Consider the following 14557-nt stretch of genomic DNA (forward strand, 5'->3'; position numbering starts at 1 on the left):
AATAACTTCAAACGTGCTTATCTACAGAATTAGCACAGTCTGAGCTCAACAAAACCACCGACTCTTCATTCTCCATATAATCACTGGACAAAAGTATTGGGACACACCTCCTTACTTGCTTTATTCAGTCCCCTTGCTATCACAGGTGTGTAAAATCAAGCCCCTAGTCCTGCAATCTGCCTTTCCTCCACACATCAGTGAAAGAACGGGAGGTTCTGAAGAGCTCACTGAACTCCAGCGTGGTTCTGTATGTAATAGGAGACACCGCCGCTGCACCAACAACAAGTCAGCTGGTGAAATTTAGACCTTCCATCCTAGATCTTCCTCCATCAGCTGTGAGTGGTGTTATTATTGAACAGTGGAAGAGTTTAGGAGGAACAGCTCACAGAGAGCAGCTCAGTGTCCACCGAGTGTCTGTCAGACCACGTAAAGTTACAGAGCGGGGTCAGGGCCGAGTGCTGAGCTCAGAGCAGACTGCAGAAAAGCCTCCAACTGACTCAATAACTGCAGCAGAGCTACCATGTACCAGTGGGCGTGGCCAAATCCAACCAATTAACCAATAATATCATTATGTTTCACCTCCCCGTCCCAGCGCTAAGAGAGGGAAAAACGACTGGAGCAGCTGGAGCTACGCTAAAAGCTAACCTTGCCAACTGGCCACAAGCTCTGGAGCTAGCTAACTGTACAACGTACCAAGAGGCCACAAGGAGGGTGGTAACAGGGTGGTAAATAGGCTGCATGTTAGCATTTAGCATCACAAAGCTGGCATACAGCACAGCAACACACCTTTGTCCCCTACATGTGTCAGGTGACCTCAGACAGCTGTATTAGGGTACCTGTAGCAACACCCCCCCCTTACCCTCCGCCCCCACTGCCCTCCTCAGTCAGCTCCGAGTCATAGCAGGGAGAAGACTGCAGCTTCAGGCCGAGAGCAAATCTGCCACCACTGGAGACGCCAGGCTGCTGCCGTGTGTAGAGAGAAGCCCCTTGGGACCCCCACCCCCCCAACTCTCTCTGGCACTCTCCTTCCCCCCAAACCTACACTGCACAGATGCTCGGCACTGTGAGGATTCAAAAGGAGCAACCATCCAGCAAATAGAGAGCAGAAAGAACTGACCAAAGCCTCGCGCTGACCACCCTCCAGGAGCCACTGTATTAATCAAACAGACGGAGATAAAAAGGTCAGCGCTACAGACAGAGCGTACGGCTGAAATCGTACGGCTGCACGATGTACCACTCGCATCACTGATACTGCAGACGTCTGGGCCTCGGACCACTGACTGCTCCCCTGTGTTAGGAGGGCCAATCCGACCAATCCTGATCAGGAGCTGACCTTTGAAAACACCCGTTCTGCTGCGTTTTTAACATATTGGAAGGTACACCATTCGGACAAAAGTATTGGGACACATGCTTGTATACGGTTTCTTCTGAAATCAAGGATATTAAAAAGAGTTGATCCTGCTTTTGTTGGAGTAACTGTAATCTCTACTGACCAGAGGTAAAGTAAACGATTCGTAAACGACAAATTCTTTCGGCCCACAGTTTCAAACTGAAAGGTTCCTCAAGGAACCTTTAACAGCGCAGGTCAGGACGTGGAGAGACGGAACGAAATACTGGACATTTGTTACGGTGAAGACAACGGCACACCGAGGTCAATGAATGCGGTATGCTAATGACACATGCTGGCCATCCATCCATGTCCTCACGACTGACAGTGATGCATTCCTCAGCCTGTCAAGTATATAAGGGCATGTGGGTCAAATCCACACAGCATCGCCGCCATATTAGTACACTCTGGTCATTTTAAAAAAAAAAACATACCTACTGTCCTCCTACAGTGGTCTGCCGTACCCTCCGGAGCGAGATCTTCCAGCTTAAAGACTAGGAAATCCCCTTCCGATGATGTATCGCGAAGGGGGGAGGAGCCCTCAAAAACTACAAGCACATTGGGGGTGGATACCTGAGGAAGGGCTGTTTGTAGATCAATAAATTAGCTCTATAGGCTTCATAGAGTCAGTTTTCTGACTGCCCACTGTACAACAGTATGCAATGCACTGGGCAAAAGTATGTGGACACCTGCCTATCATACATGTCGCTGGAAATCCCATTCCAAAAGCAACATCCAAAGGCATTTCTATGGAGTTGACTCCTCCTTCACAGCTATGTAAAGGTATCTGACATGGAGCACTACAGCTGAGGTCCACATGTCTATCCTGTTAGCACGGTGTTAGCGGACCGAACGCAAGCAGAAAAGCTGCTTGTTAAAAAACAAAAACGAAGGACTATGATGGAGCACTGAGCCCGTATGCAGTCCGACTATGCCAAGATAAGTTGGATATCGAATATGTGCTTCTTTAGTTTGGAACGGGAGACGCTAGGCTAATGCTGCTAACAAACACTGGACGTAGGCTGTCACCAATCACATCTCCGTAAATTAACGCTTAACATCTTCATTTATTTGGTTGAAAAATAAAAATCAAACCAAATCAAAATGCTCAGCTAATTTAGTAAAGCTGTACAGGTAAACCACATTTAGACGTCCGAGCTAAACTCACAGTGAGAGCTAGCCAGGCTAAAGCACAGCCTCCAAACATGGTGGAGGTAGTTTCCTCAAAAACTCACAGTGAGAGCCAGCCAGACTAAAGTGCAGCTTTCAAACATGGTGGAGGTAGTTTCATCAACATCTCACAGTGAGTGCTAGCCAGGCTAAAGTACAGCTTTCAAACATGGTGGAGGTAGTTTCATCAACAGCTCACAGTGAGAGCTAGCCAGGCTAAAGTGCAGCCTCCAAACATGGTGGAGGTAGTTTCCTCAATAACAAAACACCCAAAGATTCAACACCTGCATTCCTCACAGACAGAGTTACGCTGGACTGGGAAGTTTGCATCATACCAAAGCCCTGCCCCTCAAATCCTCTGACAGCAAACACAGAGAAAAACAGGAGGGGGGGGGAGGGGGGGGCATCTAGAAAAACCTTTTAAGCTGACATGTAAGAGCGCACTCGCCTCGACAACTGTAGGAATTAAATTTTCCGCAAGTGCCGAGCAAAAGAGCACTTAGACGTACATTTGACATTAACGCCAACGGCCCGATTCCTTAATCCGCCACAGTAATCCCGTCACACGCAAAACAATGCCTGACCCACCCACAGTCCATTCAGCAGATTACGCCCCGGCCTGTTTTAGGGTCTCTGTGCGTCAGAGAGGACGGCCTGTTTTTTTTGTAGAGGGATGCACAGCACTACGGCGTCCGAATCATCTTCCATCTGCTGGTCAGATCTCATCGAGACAGACAGTGGACTTGTCTCGGGGGTTGAGGTAATTCATCACGGCTAAAAGTCAATCCGGTCAGCAGAAAGCCCAACTATTGAGCTGGAGAGTGAGGGGGGGTCCTATCGATAACCAATCCCAGATAACCCCCCGATCGAAACCACAGCGCAGTTTGGGTTTTCAGCCCCTCATCAAAGACTCGCCGCCCCTCGTCATCACCTGCAGGAGCCAGAGACGAGAGCTGTGGAGGTGAAAACACTCCGTATTTATCAATAGCAGACGGAGCGAAAGGATTTGGGATGAGCGGGGGCCGATAGAGCTAACGGCAGGTGGCTATTGAACGGCCGGCCTGCATGTGCCGGGGTAAACAGTGATTAATGAGAGAAGCAGGGAAGCGTTTTTTTGTGGGCAGGGTTCCTGTTAGCCAATAAATTCCAGAATTTGACAACACAAAAACCCCAGGGCACAGCCTAACATGGGCTAAAATATAACACAGCTATATAATGTGGTTAAACATATTCAAGTTGATCGTGATTTTGGTCATTGTATCGAGTCGCTGTAGCAACATCACCTAGGAATAAACATGGTGGAGGTAGTTTCATCAACAGCTCACAGTGAGTGCTAGCCAGGCTACAGCGCAGCCTCCAAACATGGTGAAGGTAGTTTCCTCAATAACTCCCAGTGAGAGCTAGCCAGGCTAAAGCGCAGCCTCCAAACATGGTGGAGGTAGTTTCCTCAATAACTCCCAGTGAGAGGTAGGCAGGCTAAAGCACAGCCTCCAAACATGGTGGAGGTAGTTTCTTCAATACCTCACAGTGAGAGCTAGCCAGGCTCAAATAAAGCCTCCAAACATGGTGGAGGTAGTTTCATCAACTCACAGAGTCCTTTTATAAGACCTTTCTTTCCACTGTAGCTCTTCCATCTCACTCGTAAGCCCACACAGAGGCCCGGCCCCCCTTCAGAACCGCAAATAAAACCCGTAATGAAATGAACACACTCAGCCGCTGTGCCAAAAAGCCCATTTTCCATTTTCCAGTGACAGAGAGCTAAGTTTTCTCCCCCCACTCTCGCGCGCACTCCACAGCCAGTTCCAGGCCATAAGCCCAGTTGCTTTAGCCTAAAGAGGGAGAACGGCAGTCTGGTGCGCTTGAGCTGGCGGGAGGCAAAACAAGACATTTACACCAACATCCGCCCGCATAAACAGCAGCCAAATGTCAGGCCTGTTCTCAAATGCCAGCGATTAATTTTTAGCCACACAATTCCTTCCTCATTATTCAAGCCTTTCATTCATTAACGCGCCACAACCGAAGAGTGAATTATGAATGCCAACACATTCATCACTAAAGCGCTGCTCCGCATTCATCACCAGTGCCCTCGGCTCTATTTCAGTGCAGTGGGAAAGAATACGTCGCGGATGCGAGGCTGAGCAGATGGCTGGGTGTCTGTCCTGTTTCATTTAAGTGTTGTTTAAGTAATGTGTGACCGCACTGCCGAGGATCATCTCCGAAAAAAAGCCCCAGAAATAGGCTGTGTTTCGGGAACGACGCTGGGATTCCCGGTGCTCTTATCCATAGTGTTATCCAAGTTACTGCCATTAATGATATTATTCAGATATTGGAATATTTAGATATTATATTATTCAGACATTAGAATATGTAGTTATTACATTATTCAGGCATTATATTATTAAGATATTAGAATATTTAGATATTAAATTATTCAGGCATTATATTATTCAGATATTGAGATATTTAGATATTACATTATTCTGGCATTAGAATATTCATGCATTTGGATTTTCAGGTATCAGAATATTCAGGCATTAGAATATTTAGATAATTACATTATATATATATATATATATATATATATATATATATATATATATATATATTAGAATATTTAGGGATTGTGTTAAAATATTTCAGTATTACATTATTCAGGTATTAGAATATTGAGGCATTAGAATATTTAGATAATTACATTAACCAGATATTAGAATATTCAGCTATTACATTATTCAGGCATAAGAATATTCAGATTTTAGAGTTAGAATATAAAAATGTTTAACTATACTAAATAAGTGAAAATATTACCTTAAATGGTCCACACAGGAATCCTAATGGAAGCAGCATTTAAGGTGGAACAGATCATTCAGAATATCTGCAAATCACATTAATAAAATACAGTGTAAAATAATGCCCAACGAATGAAGATCTGAATATGATTGGAAATAACAATTTAAGCACCATACATTAGAATTCAAGCATTTAACCCATCCGTGGTTATTAAGTGATTAGACTATTAATAAGGGCAGTGGGAACACACCTGGAGAGTTATCAGTGAACTCAGAGTCAGGTGCCTTGCTCACATCCACCTTAGCTGTGGAAGCTGGTCCTAGGTATAGAACCAGTGACCTCCCAGCTCCAAGCCCTCTAACCTTTAGACCCCCTTTAGGCAACATTTTTGGCTTCTCAGTCAGAGCACAGGATCAGCCATGCTACAGACACTACCCCCCAGAGCAGTGAGAGTTAAGGGCTTTGATCTAGCTTAGCAAACCCAGGTTTAGAACCCACAACCCAATGATCTGCAACCCAGCACTCACCAACCGCCACCACTGCCACTGAGCGACAAGCCGAGAGGCCTAGCTCTCGTCAGATATCGGGGTACGTTCAATAACATTAGTCATAAACTAAACAAGATAGTCAGAAGATTCAGATTCCTGTACAGAACGGCTGCCCCATTTAAGGTGGAACAAAAAAAAAATCAGATAATAAGCTGCTGGATGAGAACATGCAGGGGGGTCCTCCCCTTTGTTCGCATGTTTATAATCGTTTAATAATCAATTTTATAACTATCAATTCGTACTGAAGGGTTAGTGAATGCTCACAGAGCACATTCAGCACCGTATCCAGTCTGGACGCCGGTCATTTCTATCCACACTCGTCATATTCATTGGAGTACAGCCCGCACAGCCAGCACACACAGCTATTGTTACCAATTAAAGTCAACATCCTTTCAGCTGAATATCCCCCCCGGTTCAGATTTTGAGAGTAATATCAGAGCGAGGAGCGAGTGGTGCTTCAGTACGAGGAGTGAGAACCGCTGGGCTGTTAGAAATGTCCCAGAGGAAGCATTTAGACCAGGTGAAGTGATGTGCACTTGTTAAAGCATTTGTCTGCTGTAGTGTACAGCCCTCCACTTACCACAGAAGCATCTGCCCACTGCTTTTCTATTATATGAAGTAAAATATGTGTTTTGCTCATGTAAAAAAACTCTAGTTTTGCATTGTTTAAATCCAACAGCATTTAAACTGCTGGTTCACCACAGAAAGTCTTTTTTTGCCATTTTCACATTTAAAACACTGGGGCAGGTGTAATTTTAAAAAAAAAATCTACATAATGAAATGGTTAAGATGTCAAGAAAGCCATTCAGAGCGAGTTTGTAGTGAGACATTCCACTTTAGAGAAACTTACTAGAAACTCTGAATTTTTCACAGTGGTGGTGAATGGAACCAGACGTCTCAAAAGTTCAATGCCTCTAAAAGCCCCCTTACAGAAAGTTATTAGACTAAATGGATATGAATACACTGTCTGAGGCCTGAGACAATTCGTTTCACAATAGTTTACTTTGTATGATAGGGACCCTTTAATTATTTTTACATTCATTTTAATATATACAAACAATAGAAAATATCTACTTAATAAATACTCATTTCAGATTGGGACAATATGTGGCTTAATCACGAACATAACGTAATACTAACCAAAATACAATTTTATGACTCTTCTAAAATGATAATTAAACTCACTTTATAGTTCTAATGGATTCGAATCTTTTTACAGTGTTAGTAAATGGAACCAGACAGCTGAAAAGTTTAAAGCATCGAAAAGCTCACGCACGGAAATTTCTTATATCGAATGGGTTTGTATACACGCCATGATGTCCGAGACAAATTGTTTTTTGATAGTTTTATGAAAAATATTTTATTAAAGATTCAAGATTTTGATTCATTTATTTTTTCATTTTCATTTATCTACTCTAGCTGGAGGGATACGTGCAAGGACATTAAGGCAAAATAGTTCCCTAATACCACACATTGGTTCAGATTTTCCATTTACTCCATATAAAACTCTAAATTTAGGTTCATATTGGCTATATTTGTGCTGTAGTCATGGCGACACCTCCGGTTCCTATCATCACCACTGTAAACACATTTTAATCAGTCAGTTTCCCCCCCAACAAAACACGTCAGCCCAAACCCACTTTACACGACTGTTTACATCTCAACCACTGACTCATTCCGAAATTTTGGAAGGTCGGTGAACTTCCCCTTTAAAGTCAGGTAAGGACCGGAGTACTCACGCTGTGGTCGATGATGCTGGTGTAGCCCTGCAGGGCTGGGGGAGCTGGCCGGGGTCTGGCTGGAGCTTTGGTGGGCTTCGCTGACTGGGCGGACCGGTCGCTGGATCTGCCCCCATCGCTGTTACTCACGTACACGAAGAATAAGCTCGTGCACATGGTGATGGCCAGAAACACAGCAGCTCCATGGCGCTGGAGAGAGTCAACAGTGTCACGCGCTGCAGAAATAACAGCTTGCACAGTGCCAGCAGTGCAATAGAGTGCAGCGCATGCTGGAAACGAGCGAAGATGAGGATGCACTGCAAAAAAAAACTGCTATCGGTGTACATCGCACGCTCGCGCTGGAAATGAGCTGAAACAGCGTGCAAACTTGTTTATGCACATGGGGAAAGTCGTGTGAACTATTTTCCCTGCAAATCAGACGCCCAAACACACCCTGTATGCGTGCACTTTAGAAACTCCCATTACAGGTAGCTTACCGGTTGCACTGCTCCACGAACGAGCTGAGCCTCAAATACAGTAACGTTGCAACTACTTGCACCACCTTTACCTCCAAAATCACATCTCTACGCGCGATATCGCGCGTGCAGTCATGCATTTCTCCTGCAACACAACTCAAATCCCAGCGCACGCGCGCGCACCAGCCTGATTCCTATTGTTTTAAGCTCTAATCTGTGATAATGTGACACTGCTGTGCAGTGCAATGCAATGCAACAGCCACCGCAGCCCCCGTGCAGTGCACGCGACTACACGTGAACAAAAGAGTCAAATGAATAATAATAATATTAATAGTAATAATAATAATAATCATGATAATAAAGAGAGAAGGTGTTACCATGGCTGTCCTCATTGTGCACAGCTGCAGGTTGGCGCGTGCAGGTTCCACGTCTTGTTCTCGACGCTCGAGCGCTGCATGAGATTATGTGGACAGAAGGGTTCCCATCCTCAGCTGCAGCGCGCGCTCCACTCTCCTTCTCCCTCTCGTCCGCGAGATTACTGTGTGTGTGAGTGGGTGAGTGAGAGAGCGAGAGAGAGTGCGTGTGTGTGAGTAAGAGAGAGAGTGTGTGAGTAAGAGTGTGTGTGTGTGTGTGTGAGAGAGAGAAAGAGAGAGAGGGTGTGTGTGTGTGAGAGAGAGAGTGTGTGTGTGAGAAAGAGAGAGAGAGAGAGAGTGTGTGTGAGAGTGTGTGTGTGAGTGAGAGTGTGTGTGAGTGAGAGTGTGTGTGTGTGAGTGAGAGTGGGTGTGTGAGAGAGAGAGAGAGTGTGTGTGTGAGAGAGAGTGTGTGTGTGTGTGAGTGAGAGAGAGTGTGTGTGTGTGTGTGAGTGAGAGAGAGAGAGTGTGTGTGTGTGTGTGTGTGTGTGTGAGTGAGTATGTGTGTGTGTGTGTGTGTGTGTGTGTGTGAGTGAGTATGTGTGTGTGTGTGTGTGTGTGTACTGGATAAAACCCATTCTTATAGTGGAGCAGTAAGCAGATGTTGCCGCTGTTTGGCTTCATGGTCTTAAGAACCGTTGTGTTTCTGGTTCCAGGCCAGGCCCTCCCACCTACATTCCCACTCATTCACATAAGTGACTCGAACCTGACTCACGCTTAACTGACTTACAACTCGACTCAGACTCAGGCTTTACTGACTCAAAATTCAACTCGGACTCACACTTGACTGCCTCGCAGCTGACCTCAGACTCGTGCTTATGTGACTCATGATTCAACCCAGACTTACACTTAACTAGCTTGTGAGTCAACTTAGACTCAGGCTTATCCCTAACTGACTGATGACTGCACTACAAACTGCACTTAACTGACTTGTGACTCGACTCAAGCTAAGGCTTTGCTGACTCATGACTCAACATGGACTCACACTTAACTGACTCACAACTCACCATGGACTCATACTTAACTGATTTTTGACTCGACTTAAACTTGCACTTAACTGAGTCGCGACTCACCTCTGACTCAGGCTTAACTGACTTGTAACTCGACTTGGATTTACACCTAATTGACTCATGACTCCACTCAGACTCACACTTAAACCACTTGTGACTCAACTCAGGCTTGTGCTGTACTGACTCTTGACTCACCTCTGACTCAAGCTTAACTGATTCTTGATTTGATTCAGACTCATGTTAAACCGACTTATCACTCAACTCGGTTTCATGCTTAGCTGACTCTTGACTCGATTCCGACTCATGCTGAACTGACTTGACTCAGACTGACTAACAAAGTTGTAGCCAGAGGAAACAGAAAACGAATCAATAAAAGCTACAAACTTGATTATTATTATTATTATTATTATTACAGTGAATTAATAAACTGAAGTCAATGTGCCAGACTGTGCTGCCTCCGTTACTTTTGGTCACTGTTGGATAACGACTGATGTTTTCGCCAGGCTAATATTTCTGCCTCGCTAAAAAAAGCAGAGGTCCTCAGTGTTTTCCTGATCCACCACATTCATTTAACCCACATGAAGAGCTCAGTAATGAGCTGACGAGCTGAGTCAGGCGTCTCGCCAGCAGGGAGGACGCTACGGCTGCATCCAAATCTAGACGGAACATGAAGGAAATTCATATGAGAAATTCAATAGGTCTGCAATTCCTACTGTTGTAAAAACCTCTTACAGCTTAACTACGATTTCAGGGATTGAGGCTCGTCAGGCTCTTACTCAGATTAAAGGCAGATTACTGAGGAGAGCGGTAATTTTGCTGTATTGTTGGAGATGATGGCTGTGATTATCTTAATGGATAGAGCCGGTGTTTTGATCAAAGGATAGAATCGTACCTCAGTGGCATTCGTGCTTTCGCATTTCCTGCCTCAAAAGCGAGAGACCATTCACATGACTTAGGAAAAGCTGCTCTGAACAACAAAAGCTTTATCACTGAGTAATTCATGACTCGACTCAGAATTGTGCTAACTGACTTGTTACCTGACTCAGACTTGTGATGAACTGACTTGTGATTAACTGACTTGTGATGAACTGACTTGTGATTAACTGATTTGTGACTTGACTCAGACTTGTGATTGACTTGGGATTAACTGACTTGTGACTTGACTCAGACTTGTGACTTGACTCTGACTTGTGATTAACTGACTTTTGATTAACTGACTTGTGATTAACTGATTTGTGACTTGACTCAGACTTGTGATTAACTGACTAGTGATTAACTGACTTGTGACTAAGTAACTTGTGACTTGACTCTGACTTGATTTAGACTTGTGATTAACTGACTTGTGACTTGACTCAGACTTGTGACTTGACTCTGACTTGTGACTTGACTGACTTGTGATTACCTGACTTGTGATTAACTGACTTGTGACTTGACTCAGACTTGTGACTTAACTCAGACTTGTGATTAATGGACTTGTGACTTGACTCAGACTTGTGATTAACAGACTTGTGACTTGACTCAGACTTGTGATTAACTGACTAGTGATTAACTGCCACCATTCACCATGTTTGGTGTATACCAAGTATTATTAGCATCATGCTAACTGCATGTCTAAATCCTCAGTAAATCCTGCGTGGAGGTGTTCGGTACTCTCTAATAAACGTGTTTACGAGGTTTGTCACACTGTCCGACCCTCTGTCCTCTATAAGGCACATTAAAGCACTAAAGCACATTAGCAGAGCTGAAAGCAGCAGCGGAAGCCTGCAGTCTCTCTGCACTTTGGTCTGGTTAAATCTGACCTGCGTCTCAACCAGTGCTCTAAGTCTTCAGTGAGCTTCAACTTCTTGAACTCCGTATCACGAGTGCTTTAATGTTCCAGCGCTCGCATGTTATTACCACATCTGAGGGTGCGAGGCTAAAACGTGGAAAATGTGTTTGCACCCGAAGCCTGCTCCCAGACGGAGAGCTGGCTTGATGTCCGACACGCCGTGAAGGTATCAGCGCCGGAATCGGCTTCAAAAGCTACGTCATTAATATTAGCCCGATGGTCTGCGATAGCGGCCTGCTCACCCGAGCGCCAGCCCGGCGGCTTGTGTGTGGACTCATCTCATTACATCTCCCACCAGCGGGCACATGTGTGGATGTTGCTATGACAGCCACGAGGGGGGAAAAAGAGGATGGGTTGGAGGGGAGGTAGGGGGTGGACCACTGATTTGCAGCTGCACTATATGTCCTCCACTGCCTTATTTCATGGTTCTTTTACATCTCCCTTCATTCAAGTCCCTTTGAAACGTGGGGAAAGGGAGGCCCGTTTCCAGGAGGCACTCCGAGAGGATCTTGCGGAACGTCTGGGCGACGGCCTGTCGTTTTCCGAAGGCTCAGATGAGGTGTTTCATGACTCTACAGCAAGTGCAACAACCATGACGTCCTTGATGATGAAAAACCTTCCCAGACATCCACCCATCCCATGGAGTGCGGAGTGTGGGCTCTCTACGAGAAGACCTACCGTGCCTAATAGACTCCAGCCTGCACTCTGCCTCGCAGATTCCCTGGGATACAAGTCATTAGAATTCAGATGATGAAGAGGAAAAGCGGGAAGCAATATTAGATCTGGAGTATATTCGCTGTTTATCCTTTCAATCCCTCCCCTTCAATCTCATTGGTGATTCAAGCTGACTAGACGGCACTGGCCTTTTTTCAGATCTGAGTTAAGCCCTAGATGCCTCAGTTGTTTCTTGGGAGATAATACAGAGCACTTTCAGATGAGAATCAATATTCAGGGTCAACATTCAGGGCTTTGCAGATAAAACAGTACAGAAAACAATCCCCAACAGGCAAAGCCCAAAGCAAATTGAGTCTCGATATTAGGAAAAAGGAAGGACATGTGTGTCATCACCGAGCTAGCGCACCGAGCTCTTCCACGTTGCGCCGGCGTGAAGCGAGATATTAAATCTGGGAGTGACAGATCGCAGCATCGCGAGGCTGAGAGCAGGACGAGTGGGAATGCGTAGGCAGGATATGTGCAATATGAAGTCAGACTGTTCCCCTAATGGGAAAAGCTTGAACAGGGTCTCTCAGACCAGTCAGCGGGGACCCAACAACCAGTGTTTCCCTCTACCCCCAAGTTTGGCAAGTCAAGTCGGGTTGGGGGTTGGCAAAAATCTGGACTAATCTGGTCTAAGGCAGTGGTTTTGCGTCTGGGGATCTCCTGAGGACCCACTGAGGAGGGATCTACGTTCACTCTAGTTCCTCTATCCTGGTTTGGGAACATCCAGTGGTCTAAAACGGTGCTCCTGCTTCTAAAGATCTCCTGGGTACCCACTTTCCAGCAGGGTTGGAATGGACTATTCCTTGGCCCAACACCCCAGATCCTGCCCAGCCACTGATCCACATTTTCCCCCTCTATCCTGACAGTCTGGGGGGGCTCTCGAACTTGGTTTGAGGACCTCAGCTAAAGAATACTAGGTTCTTAGACATCCAGTGCTCCTGGTTTTGAGGATCTCCTGGGTACCTGCTGTCCAGCAGAGTTGGAATTGACTATTCATTCGCCCCAGATCCTGCTCAGCAACTGATCTACATTTCCCTCTACCCCGATGTGCTGTGGATTGGTCAGGGTTGTCTTGGGGGTCAGTACTTGGTAGAACCCATCTGCTATTCTGGCCTCATAACCCATTCCTCATGAGCAATGGCTTCCAGTTCACTGATATTCTTGGGTTTGCTGCTGCAACCCCCTTCTTCAAATCCCACCAAAGATTTCTATGGGGTATAATGTCAGGCGACTGTGGCGGGCACTCCAGAATCTGGAGACTTCTTCTGAAACCAAGTCTTGGGGGACTTTGAGGTACGCTTGGGATAATTGTCCAATAAGGAAGCTGAAGCTTGGCCATCGCTGGACCGATTCCTATTGAGATCATCATCCTCAATCATCCAACTTGCAGCAGAACCAAAGGAAAGACATAATTTGGGCAGCTTCTTATCAGAAAGACCCAGACAACATGTCTGTGTGGGGCCTGTGCGGGTGGCCCAACTGGAAAAAACAGAAAGAGTTGTCCATGGGATCCAAGTTGGCCTCACATATAGATGCCCATTAGAGTCAGTAATGGGACCAGGATGGGTTTAACATGGACCCTATCTGTGTTGTACATTGTACATGGGGGCTGTAATGATGAGTCCCAGTAGCAAAGTATGTACAAACCCACTCCCCAGAAGCCCACCTGGAACCCATCTAGCCCACATTCCACCCATTTGAGCCCCACATGAGCATGCTGGCCATGGGGTCACATACAGGACAGTACAGTACATTAGCAGAAGAGGCCTCCTTTTCAAACTGATGAACTTAATGGTGAGCATTTCAGTCAAATACAGCAAGAGCTGCACTCAGCTATATGATCAAAGACGAGGCGGCCGTATGTTTGCATTATGTAATCTCTCCATCAAAGAAATGGCACTAGCAGCAGATTTCTGAGTTATAATCCAGATTTGTGTCATTAAGGAATCACTGGAGGAAGACACTATAAGCCCTCAAAAAGCACAGCGCAGTCAAAGGCTTAAAAAACAGTGTTTATCAGCGCTGCGAGAAAAAGTGCTGTAGTAGTGTTTTCCATAATACCTTCAGAGGATCTTCTGTAGTCGCTTGATTTCACCTGCAGCTGTGATCATGAAGCCCAAACAATGACTAATGACTGTTGTGAGGTTGAGGCTCGGATCCAGTGGTCCAGTGGAATCCCAGGTCTTGCTGCTTTGCCATCAGCAGCCTGATTCAGAGAGAGCACAATCGGCCCTGCTCCGCCAAGGGCGGTTCAATCAGGGCACTTGGTCAGCACAGGCGTCTGTTAGCTGGTGTATCGGCGCTAGGGAGCTGTGTTTTCCACCTTTTAAAAAAGAGGCGGAGTCAAAGGAGACATGCGCTAGTCTTCGCCCGTCCTTGTGTTGGGGCATTTTCCCTTCTATTATGCAGCGACTTTCTGAATCTTGACGCTCCGATTGGTGGCAGGGGTGACGTACGAAGCAGAAAAGTCTCTGATTGGCTCCCTTCTACCCTACCCCTC

At 45.7% G+C, this 14557-nt stretch overlaps 1 protein-coding gene across 1 annotated transcript in view; it reads right to left on the reverse strand.

Annotated features, from left to right (window-relative positions):
• Positions 1-8770, reverse strand: part of st6galnac5a (ST6 (alpha-N-acetyl-neuraminyl-2,3-beta-galactosyl-1,3)-N-acetylgalactosaminide alpha-2,6-sialyltransferase 5a) — a 37110-nt gene extending 28340 nt beyond the window's left edge. The window contains exons 1-2 of the mRNA XM_072687000.1: positions 8467-8770; positions 7635-7823 (exon numbers count right to left, since the gene is read on the reverse strand). Of these exons, the coding sequence (XP_072543101.1) occupies positions 7635-7823; positions 8467-8481 (204 nt within the window). The 5' untranslated portion in view covers positions 8482-8770. The remainder of the gene's footprint in view (positions 1-7634; positions 7824-8466) is intronic.
• Between the last annotated feature and the right edge of the window lie 5787 nt (positions 8771-14557).

This window comes from Salminus brasiliensis, chromosome 9, assembly GCF_030463535.1.
Source record: "Salminus brasiliensis chromosome 9, fSalBra1.hap2, whole genome shotgun sequence".
Taxonomy (NCBI): Eukaryota; Metazoa; Chordata; class Actinopteri; order Characiformes; family Bryconidae; genus Salminus; species Salminus brasiliensis.